Source organism: Oncorhynchus mykiss, chromosome 25 (genome assembly GCF_013265735.2).
Source record: "Oncorhynchus mykiss isolate Arlee chromosome 25, USDA_OmykA_1.1, whole genome shotgun sequence".
In the NCBI taxonomy this organism is placed as follows: Eukaryota; Metazoa; Chordata; class Actinopteri; order Salmoniformes; family Salmonidae; genus Oncorhynchus; species Oncorhynchus mykiss.
In genome coordinates this window covers 46,993,068-47,016,807 of record NC_048589.1, presented here as the reverse complement: position 1 = coordinate 47,016,807, position 23,740 = coordinate 46,993,068, and the positions used below count along the sequence as shown (strand labels likewise).

At 36.7% G+C, this 23,740-nt stretch overlaps 1 protein-coding gene across 4 annotated transcripts in view; it reads right to left on the bottom strand.

Annotated features, from left to right (window-relative positions):
• Nucleotides 1–9,618: 9,618 nt before the first annotated feature.
• Nucleotides 9,619–23,740, bottom strand: part of fgfr3 (fibroblast growth factor receptor 3) — a 223,665-nt gene continuing 209,543 nt past the window's right edge. For all 4 annotated transcript variants that reach the window (XM_036962310.1, XM_036962309.1, XM_036962312.1 and 1 more), the window contains exons 16-18: nt 22,830–22,967; nt 13,151–13,256; nt 9,619–13,031 (exon numbers count right to left, since the gene is read on the bottom strand). In XM_036962310.1, the coding sequence (XP_036818205.1) occupies nt 12,885–13,031; nt 13,151–13,256; nt 22,830–22,967 (391 nt within the window). In that variant the 3' untranslated portion in view covers nt 9,619–12,884. The remainder of the gene's footprint in view (nt 13,032–13,150; nt 13,257–22,829; nt 22,968–23,740) is intronic.

The window sequence follows — 23,740 nt, the reverse complement described above, 5'->3', positions numbered from 1 at the left end:
CTAGATAATGTTTCAGTAACACTAGATCATGTTTCCGATGTTTCAGTAACACTAGATAATGTTTCAGATGTTTCAGTAACAATAGATGATGTTTTAGTAACACTAGATAATGTTGCAATAACACTAGATAATGTTTTAGTAACACTAGATAATGTTTCAGATGTTTCAGTAACACTAGATAATGTTTCAGTAACACTAGATATTGTTTTAGTAGCACTAGATAATGTTTCAGTAACACTAGATAATGTTTTAGACGTTTTAGTAACACTAGATAATGTTTTAGATGTTCCGGTAACATTTTAAATAATGTTTCCGTAACATTCCACATAATGTTTCAGTAACACTAGATAATGTTTTAGATGTTTTAGTAACACTAGATAATGTTTCAGTAACACTAGATAATGTTTTAGTAACACTAGATAATGTTTCAGATGTTTCAGTAACACTAGATAATGTTGCAATAACACTAGATAATGTTATAGTAACACTAGATAATGTTTCAGATGTTTCAGTAACAATAGATAATGTTTTAGTAACACTAGATAATGTTGCAATAACACTAGATAATGTTTTAGTAACACTAGATAATGTTTCAGATGTTTCAGTAACACTAGATAATGTTGCAATAACACTATATAATGTTATAGTAACACTAGATAATGTTTCAGATGTTTCAGTAACACTAGATAATGTTTCAGTAACACTAGATCATGTGTCAGTAACACTACATAATGTTTCAGTAACACTAGATATTGTTTCAGTAACACTAGATAATGTTTTAGTAACAATAGATAATGTTTCAGATGTTTCAGTAACACTACAAATTATTTCAGTAACACTAGATCATGTTTCAGTAACACTAGATAATGTTTTAGATGTTTTAGTAACACTAGACAATGTTTCAGATGTTTCAGTAACACTACATAATGTTTCCGATGTTTCAGTAACACTTGATCATGTTTCAGTAACACTAGATCATGTTTTAGTAACACTGGATAATGTTTCAGTCACACTAGATCATGTTTTAATAACACTAGATAATGTTTCAGATGTTTCAGTTATACTAGATAATGTTTCAGATGTTTCAGTAACACTATATAATGTTTCAGTAACACTAGATAATGTTTTAGTAACACTAGATAATGTTTCAGTAACACTAGATAATGTTTTAGTAACACAAGATAATGTTTTAGTAACACTAGATCATGTTTCAGAAACACTAGATAATGTTTCAGATGTTTCAGTGACACTATATAATGTTTCAGATGTTTCAGTAACACTAGATAATGTTTTAGTAACACTAGATCATGCTTCAGAAACACTAGATAATGTTTCAGATGTTTCAGTAACACTAGATAACGTGTCAGATACACTAGATCATGTTTTAGTGACACTAGATAATGTTTCAGATGTTTCAGTAACACTAGATCATGTTTTAGTAACACTAGATAATGTTTTAGATGTTTTAGTAACACTAGATAATGTTTCAGTAACACTAGATAATGTTTTAGTAACACTAGATAATGTTTCAGATGTTTCAGTAACACTAGATAATGTTTCAGTAACACTAGATATTGTTTTAGTAGCACTAGATAATGTTTCAGTAACACTAGATAATGTTTTAGACGTTTTAGTAACACTAGATAATGTTTTAGATGTTTCAGTAACACTAGATAATGTTTTAGATGTTCCGGTAACATTTTAAATAATGTTTCCGTAACATTCCACATAATGTTTCAGTAACACTAGATAATGTTTTAGATGTTTTAGTAACACTAGATAATGTTTCAGTAACACTAGATAATGTTTTAGATGTTTTAGTAACACTAGATAATGTTTCAGTAACACTAGATAATGTTTCAGATGTTTCAGTAACACTACAAATTATTTCAGTAACACTAGATCATGTTTCAGTAACAATAGATAATGTTTTAGATGTTTTAGTAACACTAGACAATGTTTCAGATGTTTCAGTAACACTACATAATGTTTCCGATGTTTCAGTAACACTAGATCATGTTTCAGTAACACTAGATCATGTTTTAGTAACAATAGATAATGTTTCAGTCACACTAGATCATGTTTTAATAACACTAGATAATGTTTCAGATGTTTCAGTTATACTAGATAATGTTTCAGATGTTTCAGTAACACTATATAATGTTTCAGTAACACTAGATAATGTTTTAGTAACACTAGATAATGTTTCAGTAACACTAGATAATGTTTTAGTAACACAAGATAATGTTTTAGTAACACTAGATCATGTTTCAGAAACACTAGATAATGTTTCAGATGTTTCAGTAACACTAGATAATGTTTCAGATACACTAGATCATGTTTTAGTGACACTAGATAATGTTTCAAATGTTTCAGTGACACTATATAATGTTTCAGATGTTTCAGTAACACTAGATAACGTTTTAGTAACACTAGATAATGTTTTAGTAACACTAGATCATGCTTCAGAAACACTAGATAATGTTTCAGATGTTTCAGTAACACTAGATAATGTGTCAGATACACTAGAAAATGTTTTAGTGACACTAGATAATGTTTCAGATGTTTCAGTAACACTAGATCATGTTTCAGTAACACTAGATCATGTTTTAGTAACACTAGATAATGTTTCAGTCACACTAGATCATGTTTTAATAACACTAGATAATGTTTCAGTTACACTAGATAATGTTTCAGATGTTTCAGTAACACTATATAATGTTTCAGTAACACTAGATAATGTTTTAGTAACACTAGATAATGTTTCAGTAACACTAGATAATGTTTTAGTAACACAAGATAATGTTTTAGTAACACTAGATCATGTTTCAGAAACACTAGATAATAGTTCAGATGTTTCAGTAACACTAGATAATGTGTCAGATACACTAGAAAATGTTTTAGTGACACTAGATAATGTTTCAGATGTTTCAGTAACACTAGATCATGTTTCAGTAACACTAGATCATGTTTTAGTAACACTAGATAATGTTTCAGTCACACTAGATCATGTTTTAATAACACTAGATAATGTTTCAGATGTTTCAGTTACACTAGATAATGTTTCAGATGTTTCAGTAACACTATATAATGTTGCAGTAACACTAGATAATGTTTTAGTAACACTAGATAATGTTTCAGTAACACTAGATAATGTTTTAGTAACACAAGATAATGTTTTAGTAAAACTAGATCATGTTTCAGAAACACTAGATAATATTTCAGATGTTTCAGATACACTAGATCATGTTTTAGTGACACTAGATAATGTTTCAGATGTTTCAGTGACACTATATAATGTTTCAGATGTTTCAGTAACACTAGATAATGTTTTAGTAACACTAGATAATGTTTTAGTAACACTAGATCATGCTTCAGAAACACTAGATAATGTTTCAGATGTTTCAGTAACACTAGATAATGTGTCAGATACACTAGATAATGTTTTAGTGACACTAGATAATGTTTCAGATGTTTCAGTAACACTAGATCATGTTTTAGTAACACCAGATAATGTTTTAGATGTTTTAGTAACACTAGATAATGTTTCAGTAACACTAGATAATGTTTTAGTAACACTAGATAATGTTTCAGATGTTTCAGTAACACTAGATAATGTTTCAGTAACACTAGATATTGTTTTAGTAGCACTAGATAATGTTTCAGTAACACTAGATAATGTTTTAGACGTTTTAGTAACACTAGATAATGTTTTAGATGTTTCAGTAACACTAGATAATGTTGTAGATGTTCCGGTAACATTTTAAATAATGTTTCCGTAACATTCCACATGTTTCAGTAACACTAGATAATGTTTTAGATGTTTTAGTAACACTAGATAATGTTTCAGTAACACTAGATAATGTTTCAGTAACACTAGATAATGTTTCAGTAACACTAGATAATGTTTCAGTAACACTAGATAATGTTTTAGTAACACTAGATCATGTTTCAGTAACACTAGATAATGTTTCAGATGTTTCAGTAACACTATATTATGTTTCAGAAACACTAGATAATGTTTCAGACACACTAGATAATGTTTCAGAAACACTAGATAATGTTTCAGATGTTTCAATAACACTAGATAATGTTTCAGTAACACTAGATAATGTTTAAGAGGTTTCAATAACACAAAATAATGTTTCAGATGTTTCAGTAAGACTAGATAACGTTTTAGTAACACTAGATAATGTGTCAGTAACACTAGATACTGTTTTAATAACACTAGATAATGTTTCAGATGGTTCAGTAACACTAGATAATGTTTCAGTAACACTAGATCATGTTTCCGATGTTTCAGTAACACTAGATAATGTTTCAGATGTTTCAGTAACAATAGATAATGTTTTAGTAACACTAGATAATGTTGCAATAACACTAGATAATGTTTAGTAACACTAGATGATAATGTTTCAGATGTTTCAGTAACACTAGATAATGTTGCAATAACAATAGATAATGTTATAGTAACACTAGATAATGTTTAGTAACACTAGATAATGTTTTAGTAACACTAGATCATGCTTCAGAAACACTAGATAATGTTTCAGATGTTTCAGTAACACTAGATAATGTGTCAGATACACTAGATAATGTTTTAGTGACACTAGATAATGTTTCAGATGTTTCAGTAACACTAGATCATGTTTTAGTAACACTAGATAATGTTTTAGATGTTTTAGTAACACTAGATAATGTTTCAGTAACACTAGATAATGTTTTAGTAACACTAGATAATGTTTCAGATGTTTCAGTAACACTAGATAATGTTTCAGTAACACTAGATATTGTTTTAGTAGCACTAGATAATGTTTCAGTAACACTAGATAATGTTTTAGACGTTTTAGTAACACTAGATAATGTTTTAGATGTTTCAGTAACACTAGATCATGTTTTAATAACACTAGATAATGTTTCAGATGTTTCAGTTACACTAGATAATGTTTCAGATGTTTCAGTAACACTATATAATGTTGCAGTAACACTAGATAATGTTTTAGTAACACTAGATAATGTTTCAGTAACACTAGATAATGTTTTAGTAACACAAGATAATGTTTTAGTAACACTAGATCATGTTTCAGAAACACTAGATAATATTTCAGATGTTTCAGATACACTAGATCATGTTTTAGTGACACTAGATAATGTTTCAGATGTTTCAGTGACACTATATAATGTTTCAGATGTTTCAGTAACACTAGATAATGTTTTAGTAACACTAGATAATGTTTTAGTAACACTAGATCATGCTTCAGAAACACTAGATAATGTTTCAGATGTTTCAGTAACACTAGATAATGTGTCAGATACACTAGATAATGTTTTAGTGACACTAGATAATGTTTCAGATGTTTCAGTAACACTAGATCATGTTTTAGTAACACCAGATAATGTTTTAGATGTTTTAGTAACACTAGATAATGTTTCAGTAACACTAGATAATGTTTTAGTAACACTAGATAATGTTTCAGATGTTTCAGTAACACTAGATAATGTTTCAGTAACACTAGATATTGTTTTAGTAGCACTAGATAATGTTTCAGTAACACTAGATAATGTTTTAGACGTTTTAGTAACACTAGATAATGTTTTAGATGTTTCAGTAACACTAGATAATGTTGTAGATGTTCCGGTAACATTTTAAATAATGTTTCCGTAACATTCCACATGTTTCAGTAACACTAGATAATGTTTTAGATGTTTTAGTAACACTAGATAATGTTTCAGTAACACTAGATAATGTTTTAGATGTTTTAGTAACACTAGATAATGTTTCAGTAACACTAGATAATGTTTCAGTAACACTAGATAATGTTTCAGTAACACTAGATAATGTTTTAGTAACACTAGATCATGTTTCAGTAACACTAGATAATGTTTCAGATGTTTCAGTAACACTATATTATGTTTCAGAAACACTAGATAATGTTTCAGACACACTAGATAATGTTTCAGAAACACTAGATAATGTTTCAGATGTTTCAATAACACTAGATAATGTTTCAGTAACACTAGATAATGTTTAAGAGGTTTCAATAACACAAAATAATGTTTCAGATGTTTCAGTAAGACTAGATAACGTTTTAGTAACACTAGATAATGTGTCAGTAACACTAGATACTGTTTTAATAACACTAGATAATGTTTCAGATGGTTCAGTAACACTAGATAATGTTTCAGTAACACTAGATCATGTTTCCGATGTTTCAGTAACACTAGATAATGTTTCAGATGTTTCAGTAACAATAGATAATGTTTTAGTAACACTAGATAATGTTGCAATAACACTAGATAATGTTTAGTAACACTAGATGATAATGTTTCAGATGTTTCAGTAACACTAGATAATGTTGCAATAACACTAGATAATGTTATAGTAACACTAGATAATGTTTTAGTAACACTAGATAATGTTTTAGTAACACTAGATCATGCTTCAGAAACACTAGATAATGTTTCAGATGTTTCAGTAACACTAGATAATGTGTCAGATACACTAGATAATGTTTTAGTGACACTAGATAATGTTTCAGATGTTTCAGTAACACTAGATCATGTTTTAGTAACACTAGATAATGTTTTAGATGTTTTAGTAACACTAGATAATGTTTCAGTAACACTAGATAATGTTTTAGTAACACTAGATAATGTTTCAGATGTTTCAGTAACACTAGATAATGTTTCAGTAACACTAGATATTGTTTTAGTAGCACTAGATAATGTTTCAGTAACACTAGATAATGTTTTAGACGTTTTAGTAACACTAGATAATGTTTTAGATGTTTCAGTAACACTAGATAATGTTGTAGATGTTCCGGTAACATTTTAAATAATGTTTCCGTAACATTCCACATGTTTCAGTAACACTAGATAATGTTTTAGATGTTTTAGTAACACTAGATAATGTTTCAGTAACACTAGATAATGTTTTAGATGTTTTAGTAACACTAGATAATGTTTCAGTAACACTAGATAATGTTTCAGTAACACTAGATAATGTTTCAGTAACACTAGATAATGTTTCAGTAACACTAGATAATGTTTCAGTAACACTAGATCATGTTTCAGTAACACTAGATAATGTTTCAGATGTTTCAGTAACACTATATTATGTTTCAGAAACACTAGATAATGTTTCAGACACACTAGATAATGTTTCAGAAACACTAGATAATGTTTCAGATGTTTCAATAACACTAGATAATGTTTCAGTAACACTAGATAATGTTTAAGAGGTTTCAATAACACAAAATAATGTTTCAGATGTTTCAGTAAGACTAGATAACGTTTTAGTAACACTAGATAATGTGTCAGTAACACTAGATAATGTTTTAATAACACTAGATAATGTTTCAGATGGTTCAGTAACACTAGATAATGTTTCAGTAACACTAGATCATGTTTCCGATGTTTCAGTAACACTAGATAATGTTTCAGATGTTTCAGTAACAATAGATAATGTTTTAGTAACACTAGATAATGTTGCAATAACACTAGATAATGTTTTAGTAACACTAGATGATAATGTTTCAGATGTTTCAGTAACACTAGATAATGTTGCAATAACACTAGATAATGTTATAGTAACACTAGATAATGTTTCAGATGTTTCAGTAACACTAGATAATGTTTCAGTAACACTAGATCATGTTTCAGTAACACTACATAATGTTTCAGTAACACTAGATATTGTTTCAGTAACACTAGATAATGTTCCAGTAACACTAGATAATGTTTTAGTAACACTAGATAATGTTTCAGATGTTTCAGTAACACTACAAATTATTTCAGTAACACTAGATCATGTTTCAGTAACACTAGATAATGTTTTAGATGTTTTAGTAACACTAGACAATGTTTCAGATGTTTCAGTAACACTACATAATGTTTCCGATGTTTCAGTAACACTAGATCATGTTTCAGTAACACTATATCATGTTTTAGTAACACTAGATAATGTTTCAGTCACACTAGATCACGTTTTAATAACACTAGATAATGTTTCAGATGTTTCAGTTATACTAGATAATGTTTCAGATGTTTCAGTAACACTATATAATGTTTCAGTAACACTAGATAATGTTTTAGTAACACTAGATAATGTTTCAGTAACACTAGATAATGTTTTAGTAACACAAGATAATGTTTCAGTAACACTAGATCATGTTTCAGAAACACTAGATAATGTTTCAGATGTTTCAGTAACTCTAGATAATGTTTCAGATACACTAGATCATGTTTTAGTGACACTAGATAATGTTTCAGATGTTTCAGTGACACTATATAATGTTTCAGATGTTTCAGTAACACTAGATCATGTTTTAGTAACACTAGATAATGTTTTAGATGTTTTAGTAACACTAGATAATGTTTTAGTAACACTAGATAATGTTTTAGTAACACTAGATCATGCTTCAGAAACATTAGATAATGTTTCAGATGTTTCAGTAACACTAGATAATGTGTCAGATACACTAGATAATGTTTTAGTGACACTAGATAATGTTTCAGATGTTTCAGTAATACTAGATCATGTTTTAGTAACACTAGATAATGTTTTAGATGTTTTAGTAACACTAGATAATGTTTCAGTAACACTAGATAATGTTTCAGTAACACTAGATATTGTTTTAGTAGCACTAGATAATGTTTCAGTAACACTAGATAATGTTTTAGTAACACTAGATAATGTTTTAGTAACACTAGATAATGTTTCAGATGTTTCAGTAACACTAGATAATGTTTTAGATGTTTTAGTAAAACTAGATAATGTTTCAGTATCACTAGATAATGTTTTAGATGTTTTACTAACACTAGATAATGTTTCAGATGTTTTAGTAACACAAAATAATGTTTCAGTAACACTAGATAATGTTTCAGTAACACTAGATAATGTTTTAGACGTTTTAGTAACACTAGATAATGTTTTAGATGTTTCAGTAATACTAGATAATGTTTTAGATGTTCCGGTAACATTTTAAATAATGTTTCCGTAACACTAGATAATGTTTTAGATGTTTTAGTAACACTAGATAATGTTTCAGTAACACTAGATAATGTTTTAGATGTTTTAGTAACACTAGATAGTGTTTCAGTAACACTAGATAATGTTTCAGTAACACTAGATACTGTTTCAGTAACACTAGATAATGTTTCAGTAACACTAGATAATGTTTCAGTAACACTAGATAATGTTTCGGTAACACTAGATAATGTTTTAGTAACACTAGATAATGTTTCAGTAACACTAGATCATGTTTCAGTAACACTAGATCATGTTTTAGATGTTTCAATAACACTAGATAATGTTAAAATATATTATTAGCCTCTCTATATTATTAGCCTCTCTATAGTATAAGCCTCTCTAAAAGTATAAGCCTCTCTATATATAACAGTATATAACAATTGTAACAGCATTAGAGATTGAAGAATAACTTGGATGAAGAGGACTACTTATAGAACTACTGTAGCATGAGAAACTAGCATAAATAGTAGTAAAGTAAACTTGACATTTAGCTAAAATGTTACTGAAACCTTCGCAGTTGAGTCCTGTGAATCACTGCTTTGATTTGGTAAAAGTCAACTTTGCAACCAAGGTACGACGCAATAATGTTTCACTCCCTAGATTTACATTTAATCAAATTCAGTTTCCTTGTCCTACTCTGCTCATTAAAATTGCTTTAAATCTTTCATACATTCTTTTTTTTTTACTGTAAACAAAACAAGATGGATGAAAAATAAGAGAAATAAAATCTGCCAGTCGTGAAAATAATATTGTTCTGCTTTAAATAAGTTACAGAAAAATAAATAAAACATCTTTGCTGACAGTACTAAATCCTGAACAAGATTGTTCTAACTTATGAACTACATGTTAAGTCTATAAATATCTTTACAAATATACATGTTAATAATTCAAATAAACCTTTTGTATCACTTTAAATTATTACATGATCATGACAGTGTATTCTAGATTGCAATGCTTTGATTCTAAAACAATATTTTAGATGAAAAAACATCTCATTTTAAGCACATGGCTGTTGACAGCAATATGATACATATTTGCATTTATATATTTACAATGAAAACGTTTTAAAGATACATAGAAACACCCCCAATTATATTTCCCTCCTGTTGAAGGGTCTGACTACAGCTTGGTTCCCATCAGAGAGATTGGTTCTATATTTCCCTCCCGTTGAAGGGTCTGACTGCAGCTTGGTTCCCATCAGAGATTGGTTCTATATTTCCCTCCTGTTGAAGGGTCTGACTGCAGCTTGGTTCCCATCAGAGATATTGGTTCTATATTTCCCTCCTGTTGAAGGGTCTGACTACAGCTTGGTTCCCATCAGAGAGATTGGTTCTATATTTCCCTCCTGTTGAAGGGTCTGACTACAGCTTGGTTCCCATCAGAGAGACTGGTTCTATATTTCCCTCCTGTTGAAGGGTCTGACTACAGCTTGGTTCCCATCAGAGAGACTGGTTCTATATTTCCCTCCTGTTGAAGGGTCTGACTGCAGCTTGGTTCCCATCAGAGATTGGTTCTATATTTCCCTCCTGTTGAAGGGTCTGACTACAGCTTGGTTCCCATCAGAGAGACTGGTTCTATATTTCCCTCCTGTTGAAGGGTCTGACTACAGCTTGGTTCCCATCAGAGAGATTGGTTCTATATTTCCCTCCTGTTGAAGGGTCTGACTACAGCTTGGTTCCCATCAGTTTCAAACAGCAGAGACTTCTGTTACAGTCCTGGTTCAGATTGTTGTATTGTAGTCCCATTCTGTTGCATGATGGTTGAGATGATTCAACAGAGGTGAGGGTGAGGGATCTTGGAGTAAAGCACTAACTGTTATTGGAAGAACTAGTCACATAATTTTGTTGATTCTGGCTCTGCTGGTATGCTGCACATTTGCAAAAACGAGTTCCCGTGTACTCCACTGAGGAGAGGTAAAGAGACCCAGCCTCCCTGGCCAATGGCGTTATAGATACCATGTCTCCCTGGCCAATGGCGTTATAGATACCCTGCCTCCCTGGCCAATGGCGTTATAGATACCCTGCCTCCCTGGCCAATGGCGTTATAGATACCCTGCCTCCCTGGCTAATGGCGTTATAGATACCCTGCCTCCCTGGCCAATGGCGTTATAGATACCCTGCCTCCCTGGCCAATGGCGTTATAAATACCATGCCTCCCTGGCCAATGGCGTTATAGATACCCTGCCTTCCTGGCCAATGGCGTTATAGATACCCTGCCTCCCTGGCTAATGGCGTTATAGATACCCTGCCTCAGAGAGACTGGTTCTATATTTCCCTCCTGTTGAAGGGTCTGACTGCAGCTTGGTTCCCATCAGAGATTGGTTCTATATTTCCCTCCTGTTGAAGGGTCTGACTACAGCTTGGTTCCCATCAGAGAGACTGGTTCTATATTTCCCTCCTGTTGAAGGGTCTGACTACAGCTTGGTTCCCATCAGAGAGATTGGTTCTATATTTCCCTCCTGTTGAAGGGTCTGACTACAGCTTGGTTCCCATCAGTTTCAAACAGCAGAGACTTCTGTTACAGTCCTGGTTCAGATTGTTGTATTGTAGTCCCATTCTGTTGCATGATGGTTGAGATGATTCAACAGAGGTGAGGGTGAGGGATCTTGGAGTAAAGCACTAACTGTTATTGGAAGAACTAGTCACATAATTTTGTTGATTCTGGCTCTGCTGGTATGCTGCACATTTGCAAAAACGAGTTCCCGTGTACTCCACTGAGGAGAGGTAAAGAGACCCAGCCTCCCTGGCCAATGGCGTTATAGATACCATGTCTCCCTGGCCAATGGCGTTATAGATACCCTGCCTCCCTGGCCAATGGCGTTATAGATACCCTGCCTCCCTGGCCAATGGCGTTATAGATACCCTGCCTCCCTGGCTAATGGCGTTATAGATACCCTGCCTCCCTGGCCAATGGCGTTATAGATACCCTGCCTCCCTGGCCAATGGCGTTATAAATACCATGCCTCCTGGCCAATGGCGTTATAGATACCCTGCCTCCCTGGCCAATGGCGTTATAGATACCCTGCCTCCCTGGCTAATGGCGTTATAGATACCCTGCCTCCCTGGCCAATGGCGTTATAGATATCCTGCCTCCCTGGCCAATGGCGTTATAGATACCCTGCCTCCCTGGCCAATGGCGTTATAGATACCCTGCCTCCCTGGCCAATGGCGTTATAGATACCCTTTCTCCCTGGCCAATGGCGTTATAGATACCCTGCCTCCCTGGCCAATGGCGCTAAAGATTCCCTGCTTTCGAGGCCAATGGCGTTATAGATACCCTGCCTCCCTGGCCAATGGCGTTATAGATACCCTGCCTCCCTGGCCAATGGCGTTATAGATTCCCTGCTTTCATGGCCAATGGCGTTATAGATGCCCTGCCTCCCTGGTTAATGGTGTTCATGTCCTTGTGTCAATCTCCTCCCAGTCCTGTGGGTTAGAGTTAGGTTCCTGTAGGCACTGAATGGTTTGACCTTTCGGATTGTCAATAACTAAAGACTGGCCAAGTACAAAAAATATACATTTTCATTTTTAAGAAAAAAAAAAAGAGTTTTTGGCGGCAAAAAATTGTCCAACCTTCAATGCAAAGATTCTTAAAAAATGGGTCCATTTGAGGATGTATTGCATGGGCTGTTCTCTTCCTCATATCTGGAGGAGGCTCAAAGTATGACGCTGAGAGGTGTCTCGGGGGAGCCTCCCCCTCTCTCCCCATCCAGCCCCACCTATGTCCTGATTGCCATGTAAATCTGCAGCAGTTTGACAAGGTTATTCCCCCCTAATTTTGGGGAGGCAGGGTTGTTCAGGGAGGGGGTTGTGAGAAGGGGGTCGTGGGGAGGCAGGGTTGGTCAGGGAGGGGTTCATGGGGAGGCAAGGTTGGTTAGGGAGGGGGTCGTGGGGAGGGGGTCGTGGGAGAACACAGAGTCATCTCCTGAGGAACAGGTGCTGCTGGAGTCTTGGCAGGTTGGAGAGTACTGCTCAAACGGAACAGACAAGTCCAGGTACTCCTGTTGTAACACAACACACAGTGTTAGAACAGACAAGTCCAGGTACTCCTGTTGTAACACAACACACAGTGTTAGAACAGACAGGTCCAGGTACTCCTGGGTTTATAGTTGTGACTTACGTCTGTGGAGGTCATGGACAGAACCCTGTCATGGTCCTCCACCAGCTGCCTGAAGGTAGGTCTCTGAGATGGGACAGCGTGCCAGCACTCCCTCATGATCATATATCTACAGGGACACACAACAGTTACAATACATCACAGTCTATACAGACAACACCATACAATACAACACAGTCTATACAGACCACACCATACAATACATCACAGTCTATACAGACCACACCATACAATACAACACAGTCTATACAGACCACACCATACAATACATCACAGTCTATACAGACCACACCATACAATACAACACAGTCTATACAGACCACACCATACAGTACAACAGAGTCTATACAGACCACACCATACAATACAACACAGTCTATACAGACCACACCATACAATACAACACAGTCTATACAGACCACACCATACAATACAACACAGTCTATACAGACCACACCATACAATACAACACAGTCTATACAGACCACACCATACAATGCAACACAGTCTATACAGACCACACCATACAATACAACACAGTCTATACAGACCACACCATACAATACAACACAGTCTATACAGACCACACCATACAATACAACACAGTCTATACAGACCACACCATACAATACAACACAGTCTATACAGACCACACCATACAATACAACACAGTCTATACAGACCACACCATACAAAACAACACAGTCTATACAGACCACACCATACAATACAACACAGTCTATACAGACCACACCATACAATACAACACAGTCTATACAGACCACACCATACAATACAACACAGTCTATACAGACCACACCATACAATCCAACACCGTCTATACAGACCACACCATACAATGCATAACAGTCTATACAGACCACACCATACAATACAACACAGTCTATACAGACCACACCATACAATACAACACAGTCTATAAAGGCCACACCATAAAATACAACACAGTCTATACAGACCACACCATTCAATACAACACAGTCTATACAGACCACACCATACAATACAACACAGTCCATACAGACCACACCATACAATACAACACAGTCTATACAGACCACACCATACAATACAACACAGTCTATACAGACCACACCATACAATACAACACAGTCTATACAGACCACACCATACAATCCAACACCGTCTATACAGACCACACCATACAATGCATAACAGTCTATACAGACCACACCATACAATACAACACAGTCTATACAGACCACACCATACAATACAACACAGTCTATACAGACCACACCATACAATCCAACACCGTCTATACAGACCACACCATACAATGCATAACAGTCTATACAGACCACACCATACAATACAACACAGTCTATACAGACCACACCATACAATACAACACAGTCTATAAAGGCCACACCATAAAATACAACACAGTCTATACAGACCACACCATTCAATACAACACAGTCTATACAGACCACACCATACAATACAACACAGTCCATACAGACCACACCATACAATACAACACAGTCTATACAGACCACACCATACAATACAACACAGTCTATACAGACCACACCATACAATACAACACAGTCTATACAGACCACACCATACAATCCAACACCGTCTATACAGACCACACCATACAATGCATAACAGTCTATACAGACCACACCATACAATACAACACAGTCTATACAGACCACACCATACAATACAACACAGTCTATAAAGGCCACACCATAAAATACAACACAGTCTATACAGACCACACCATTCAATACAACACAGTCTATACAGACCACACCATACAATACAACACAGTCCATACAGACCACACCATACAATACAACACAGTCTATACAGACCACACCATACAATGCAACACAGTCTATACAGACCACACCATACATTACAACACAGTCTATACAGACCACACCATACAATACAACACAGTCTATACAGACCACACCATACAATACAACACAGTCTATACAGACCACACCATACAATCCAACACGGTCTATACAGACCACACCATACATCACAGTCTATACAGACCACACCATACAATACAACACAGTCTATACAGACCACACCATACAATACAACACAGTCTATACAGACCACACCATACAATACAACACAGTCTATATAGACCACACCATACAATACATCACAGTCTATACAGACCACACCATACAATACAACCCAGTCTATACAGACCACACCATACAATACAACACAGTCTATAAAGACCACACCAACAGTTACAACAGACCACACCATACAATACAACACAGTCTATACAGACCACACCATACAATACAAAACAGTCTATACAGACCACACCATACAATACAACACAGTCTATACAGACCACACCATACAATACAACACAGTCTATACAGACCACACCATACAATACAAAACAGTCTATACAGACCACACCATACAATACAACACAGTCTATACAGACCACACCATACAATGCAACACAGTCTATACAGACCACACCATACAATACAACACAGTCTATACAGACCACACCATACAATACAGCACAGTCTATACAGACCACACCATACAATACAACCCAGTCTATACAGACCACACCATACAATACAACACAGTCTATACAGACCACACCATACAATACAACACAGTCTATACAGACCACACCATACAATACAACACAGTCTATACAGACCACACCATACAATACAACACAGTCTATACAGACCACACCATACAATACAACACAGTCTATACAGACCACACCATACAATCCAACACCGTCTATACAGACCACACCATACAATACAACACAGTCTATACAGACCACACCATACAATACAACACAGTCTATACAGACCACACCAACAGTTACAACAGACCACACCATACAATACAACACAGTCTATACAGACCACACCATACAATACAAAACAGTCTATACAGACCACACCATACAATACAACACAGTCTATACAGACCACACCATACAATGCAACACAGTACATACAGACCACACCATACAATACAACACAGTCCATACAGACCACACCATACAACACAACACAGTCTATACAGACCACACCATACAATTCAACACAGTCTATACAGACCATACCACACCATACAAAACAACACAGCCTATACAGACCACACCATACAATACAACACAGTCTCTACAGACCACAACATACAATACAACACAGTCTATACAGACTACACCATACAATACAACACAGTCTATATAGACCACACCATACAATACAACACAGTCTATACAGACCACACCATACAAAACAACAGTCTATACAGACTACACCATACAATACAACACAGTCTCTACAGACCACACCATACAATACAACACAGTCTATACAGACCACACCATACAATCCAACACAATCTATACAGACCACACCATACAATACAACACAGTCTATACAGACTACACCATACAATACAACACAGTCTATACAGACCACACCATAAAATACAACACAGTCTATACAGACCACACCATACAATACAACACAGTCTATACAGACCACACCATACAATACAACACAGTCTATACAGACCACACCATACAATACAACACAGTCTATACAGACCACACCATACAATTCAACACAGTCTATCCAGACCACACCAACAGTTACAACAGAGTCTATACAGACCACACCATACAATACAACACAGTCTATACAGACCACACCATACAACACAACACAGTCCATACAGACCACACCATACAATACAACACAGTCTATACAGACCACACCATACAATACAACACAGTCTATACAATACAACACAGTCTATACAGACCACACCATACAACACAACACAGTCCATACAGACCACACCATACAATACAACACAGTCCATACAGACCACACCATACAACACAACACAGTCCATACAGACCACACCATACAATACAACACAGTCTATACAGACCACACCATACAACACAACACAGTCCATACAGACCACACCATACAATACAACACAGTCTATACAGACCACACCATACAATACAACACAGTCTATACAGACCACACCATACAACACAACACAGTCCATACAGACCACACCATACAATACAACACAGTCCATACAGACCACACCATACAACACAACACAGTCTATACAGACCACACCATACAATGCAACACAGTCCCATACAGACCACACCATACAACACAACACAGTCCATACAGACCACACCATACAATACAACACAGTACCATACAGACCACACCACACAATACAACACAGTCTATTCAGACCACACCATACAAAACAACACAGTCTATACAGACCACACCATACAATACAACACAGTCTATACAGACCACACCATACAATACAACACAGTCTATACAGACCACACCATACAATACAAAACAGTCTATACAGACCACACCATACAATACAACACAGTCTATACAGACCACACCATACAATACAACACAGTCTATACAGACCACACCATACAATACAAAACAGTCTATACAGACCACACCATACAATACAACACAGTCTATACAGACCACACCATACAATGCAACACAGTCTATACAGACCACACCATACAATACAACACAGTCTATACAGACCACACCATACAATACAGCACAGTCTATACAGACCACACCATACAATACAACCCAGTCTATACAGACCACACCATACAATACAACACAGTCTATACAGACCACACCATACAATACAACACAGTCTATACAGACCACACCATACAATACAACACAGTCTATACAGACCACACCATACAATACAACACAGTCTATACAGACCACACCATACAATACAACACAGTCTATACAGACCACACCATACAATACAACACAGTCTATACAGACCACACCATACAATACAACACAGTCTATACAGACCACACCATACAATACAACACAGTCTATACAGACCACACCAACAGTTACAACAGACCACACCATACAATACAACACAGTCTATACAGACCACACCATACAATACAAAACAGTCTATACAGACCACACCATACAATACAACACAGTCTATACAGACCACACCATACAATGCAACACAGTACATACAGACCACACCATACAATACAACACAGTCCATACAGACCACACCATACAACACAACACACTCTATACAGACCACACCATACAATTCAACACAGTCTATACAGACCATACCACACCATACAAAACAACACAGCCTATACAGACCACACCATACAATACAACACAGTCTCTACAGACCACAACATACAATACAACACAGTCTATACAGACTACACCATACAATACAACACAGTCTATATAGACCACACCATACAATACAACACAGTCTATACAGACCACACCATACAAAACAACAGTCTATACAGACTACACCATACAATACAACACAGTCTCTACAGACCACACCATACAATACAACACAGTCTATACAGACCACACCATACAATCCAACACAGTCTATACAGACCACACCATACAATACAACACAGTCTATACAGACTACACCATACAATACAACACAGTCTATACAGACCACACCATACAATACAACACAGTCTATACAGACCACACCATACAATACAACACAGTCTATACAGACCACACCATACAATACAACACAGTCTATACAGACCACACCATACAATTCAACACAGTCTATCCAGACCACACCAACAGTTACAACAGAGTCTATACAGACCACACCATACAATACAACACAGTCTATACAGACCACACCATACAACACAACACAGTCCATACAGACCACACCATACAATACAACACAGTCTATACAGACCACACCATACAATACAACACAGTCTATACAATACAACACAGTCTATACAGACCACACCATACAACACAACACAGTCCATACAGACCACACCATACAATACAACACAGTCCATACAGACCACACCATACAATACAACACAGTCTATACAGACCACACCATACAACACAACACAGTCCATACAGACCACACCATACAATACAACACAGTCTATACAGACCACACCATACAACACAACACAGTCCATACAGACCACACCATACAATACAACACAGTCTATACAGACCACACCATACAATACAACACAGTCTATACAGACCACACCATACAACACAACACAGTCCATACAGACCACACCATACAATACAACACAGTCCATACAGACCACACCATACAACACAACACAGTCTATACAGACCACACCATACAATGCAACACAGTCCCATACAGACCACACCATACAATACAACACAGTCTATACAGACTACACCATACAATACAACACAGTCTATACAGACCACACCATACAATACAACACAGTCTATACAGACCACACCATACAATACAACACAGTCTATACAGACCACACCATACAATACAAAACAGTCTATACAGACCACACCATACAATTCAACACAGTCTATCCAGACCACACCAACAGTTACAACAGAGTCTATACAGACCACACCATACAATACAACACAGTCTATACAGACCACACCATACAACACAACACAGTCCATACAGACCACACCATACAATACAACACAGTCTATACAGACCACACCATACAATACAACACAGTCTATACAATACAACACAGTCTATACAGACCACACCATACAACACAACACAGTCCATACAGACCACACCATACAATACAACACAGTCCATACAGACCACACCATACAATACAACACAGTCTATACAGACCACACCATACAACACAACACAGTCCATACAGACCACACCATACAATACAACACAGTCTATACAGACCACACCATACAACACAACACAGTCCATACAGACCACACCATACAATACAACACAGTCTATACAGACCACACCATACAATACAACACAGTCTATACAGACCACACCATACAACACAACACAGTCCATACAGACCACACCATACAATACAACACAGTCCATACAGACCACACCATACAACACAACACAGTCTATACAGACCACACCATACAATGCAACACAGTCCCATACAGACCACACCATACAATACAACACAGTCTATACAGACCACACCATACAATGCAACACAGTACCATACAGACCACACCACACAATACAACACAGTCTATTCAGACCACACCATACAAAACAACACAGTCTATACAGACCACACCATACAATACAACACAGTCTATACAGACCACACCATACAATACAACACAGTCTATACAGACCACACCATACAATACAACACAGTCTATACAGACCACACCATACAATACAACAGTCTATACAGACCACACCATACAAAACAACACAGCTTATACAGACCACGCCATACAATACAACACGGTCTATACAGACCACACCAACAGTTACAACAGAGTCTATACAGACCACACCATACAATACAACACAGTCTATACAGACCACACCATACAATACAACACAGTCTATACAGACCACACCATACAATACAACACAGTCTATACAGACCATACCATACAATACAACACAGTCTATACAGACCACACCATACAATACAACACAGTCTATACAGACCATACCATACAATACAACACAGTCTATACAGACCACACCATACAATCCAACACAGTCTATACAGACCACACCATACAATACAACACAGTCTATACAGACCACACCATACAATCCAACACAGTCTATACAGACCACACCAACAGTGTGAGGCTGGTGGGAGGAGCTATAGGAGGATGGGCTCATTGTTATGGCTGAAATGAATTACATGGAACATAGGAAACATATGTTTGACTGTTCCATGTATCCCATTCCAGTCATTACAATGAGCCTGTCCTCCTATAGCTCACCCACCAGCCTCCTCTGACATGTACAGTATCAGTCAAACGTTTGGACACACCTTCTCATTCAAGTGTTTTATTTCTTTTCACTATTTTCTACATTGTAGAATAATAGTGAAGACCACAAAACTATGAAACAACACATATGGAATCTTGTACTAACCAAAAAAGTGATAGATTCTTCAAAGTAGCCACCCATTGCCTTGATGATAGCTTTGCACACTCTTGGCATTCTCTCAACCAGATTCACCTGGAATGCTTTTCCAGCTATCTTGAAGGAGTTCCCACATATGCTGAGCACTTTTTGGCTGTTTTTCCTTCACTCTGCGGTCCAACTCATCCCAAACCATCTCAATTGGGTTGAGGTTGGTTGATTGTGGTGGCCAGGTCATCTGATGCAGCACTCCATCACTATCCTTCTTGGTAAAATAGCCCTTACACAGTCTGGAGGTGTGTTGGGTCATTGTCCTGTTGAAAAACAAATGATAGTCCCACTAAGCACAAACCAGATAGGATGGCTTATCGCTGCAGAATGCTGTGGTAGCCATGCTGGTTAAGTGTGCCTTGAATTCTAAATAAATCACTGACAGTGTCACCAGCAAAGCACCCCCACACCATCACACCTCCTCCTCCATGCTTCACGGTGGAAACCACACATGCAGAGACCATCCATTCACCTACTCTGCATCTCACAAGGACACGGAGGTTGGAACCAAAAATCTCAAATTTCGACTCATCAGACCGAAAGACAGATTTCCACCGGTCTAATGCCCATTGCTTGTGTTTCTTGGCCCAAGCAAGTCTCTTCTTATTGGCATCCTTAAGTAATGGTTTCTTTGCAGCCTGATTCACGCAGTCTCCTCTGAACAGTTGACGTTGAGATGTGTCTGTTTCTTGAACTCCGTGAAGCATTTATTTGGGCTGCAATCTGAGGTGTATTTAACTCTAATGAACTTATGCTCTGCATCAGAGGTAACTTCCTTTCCTGTGGCGGTCCTCATGAGAGCCAGTTTCATCATAGCGCTTCATGGTTTTTGCAATTGCACTTTCAAAGTTCTTGAAATGTTCCGTTATGACTGACCTTGATGTCTTAAAGTAATGATGGACTGTCATTTCTCTTTGCTTATTTGAGCTGATCTTGACATAACATGGACTTGGTATTTACCAAATAGGGCTATCTTCTGTATCCCCCCTTACCTTGTTACAACACAACTGATGGGCTCAAATGCATAAAAAAGGAAGAAAAAAAAGAAATTCCACAAATGAACTTTTATCACACCTGTTAATTTACATGCATTCCAGGTGACTACCTCATGAAGCTGGTTGAGAGAATGCCAAGAGTGTGCAAAGCTGTCATCAAGGCAAAGGGTGGCTACTTTGAAGAATCTCAAATATAAAATATATTTTGATTTATTTAACACATTTTGTGTTACTACATGATTCCAACTTTTGACTGGTACTATATATATATATATTTATTTATTTTTACATGGTTTTTGCTGTTTCCTGTCTACTGTCAGGTATAAGACACATTGTATTTTGTATCTACATTGTATCTACATAAGACACATTGTATTTTGTCATATTTTTGTTATTGTGATCACTGATGATAAAAGACCCAGTCTGATTTTAATACGCAGGTGATTCACAGCCATGAACATCATTGAGTCTTGCTCATCTAATGAGCTGTTTTCTACCTATTGTCAGAAAAGAAACTCCCGGTCAACTGGGACCGCTGGTTAGTCTCTATATTACACAACGAGAGATAAAACATCTGTGACATTAACATGACCTACAGTTCATGTGTGCAGTTGGCAGGTTTGTCCATGCGGTGGCCCTCCTTCAGCAGTTTGAACAGCTCCTCTACAGGGATGCCGGGGTACGGGGACCCTCCCAAGGTAAATATCTCCCAGAGCAGCACCCCATACGACCACCTGGAGAGAGGGGAGGGATCACAGATTAGAGGTCAAAGAGCACTGAAATAGTAAGATTGTTCAGCTGTCATTTTGACTTTATATCTTATTAAATACATCACTCCCCTCAACTCTAACTCTAGTACCTGGACCTGTCTCTGGTAAGTGTATCATTGTATCAGTAAATTCCCATCATGATATATGTACTTTCTGACCAATCTTCAAGATTGTTTTGATCACGCGGACTGGGACATGTTCCGGGTAGCCAACGGAGAATAACATTGATCTATACGCTGATTCGGTGAGTGAGTTTATAAGGATGTGTATTGGAGATGTTGCACCCACTGTGACTATTAAAACCTACCCAAACCAGAAACCGTGGATTGACGGCAGCATTCACACAAAACTGAAAGCGCAAACCACCGCATTTAACCATGGCACGGTGACTGGGAATATGGCCGAATACAAACAGTGTAGTTATTCCCTCCGCAAGGCAATCAAACAAGTGAAATATCAGTACAGAGGCAAAGTGGAGTCGACGGCTCAGACACGAGACGTATGTGACAGGGTTTACGGACAATCACGGACTACAAAGGGAAAACCAGGGACGTCACGGACACCGACATCTTGCTTTCAGACAAACTAAACACCTTTTCCCGCTTTGAGGATAATACAGTGCCACCGATGTGGCCCACTAACAGGGACTGTGGGCCCCCCTCTCCTTCTCCGTGGCCAACGTGAGTAAGACATTTAAACATGTTAACCCTCGTAAGGCTGTTGGCCCAGACGGCATC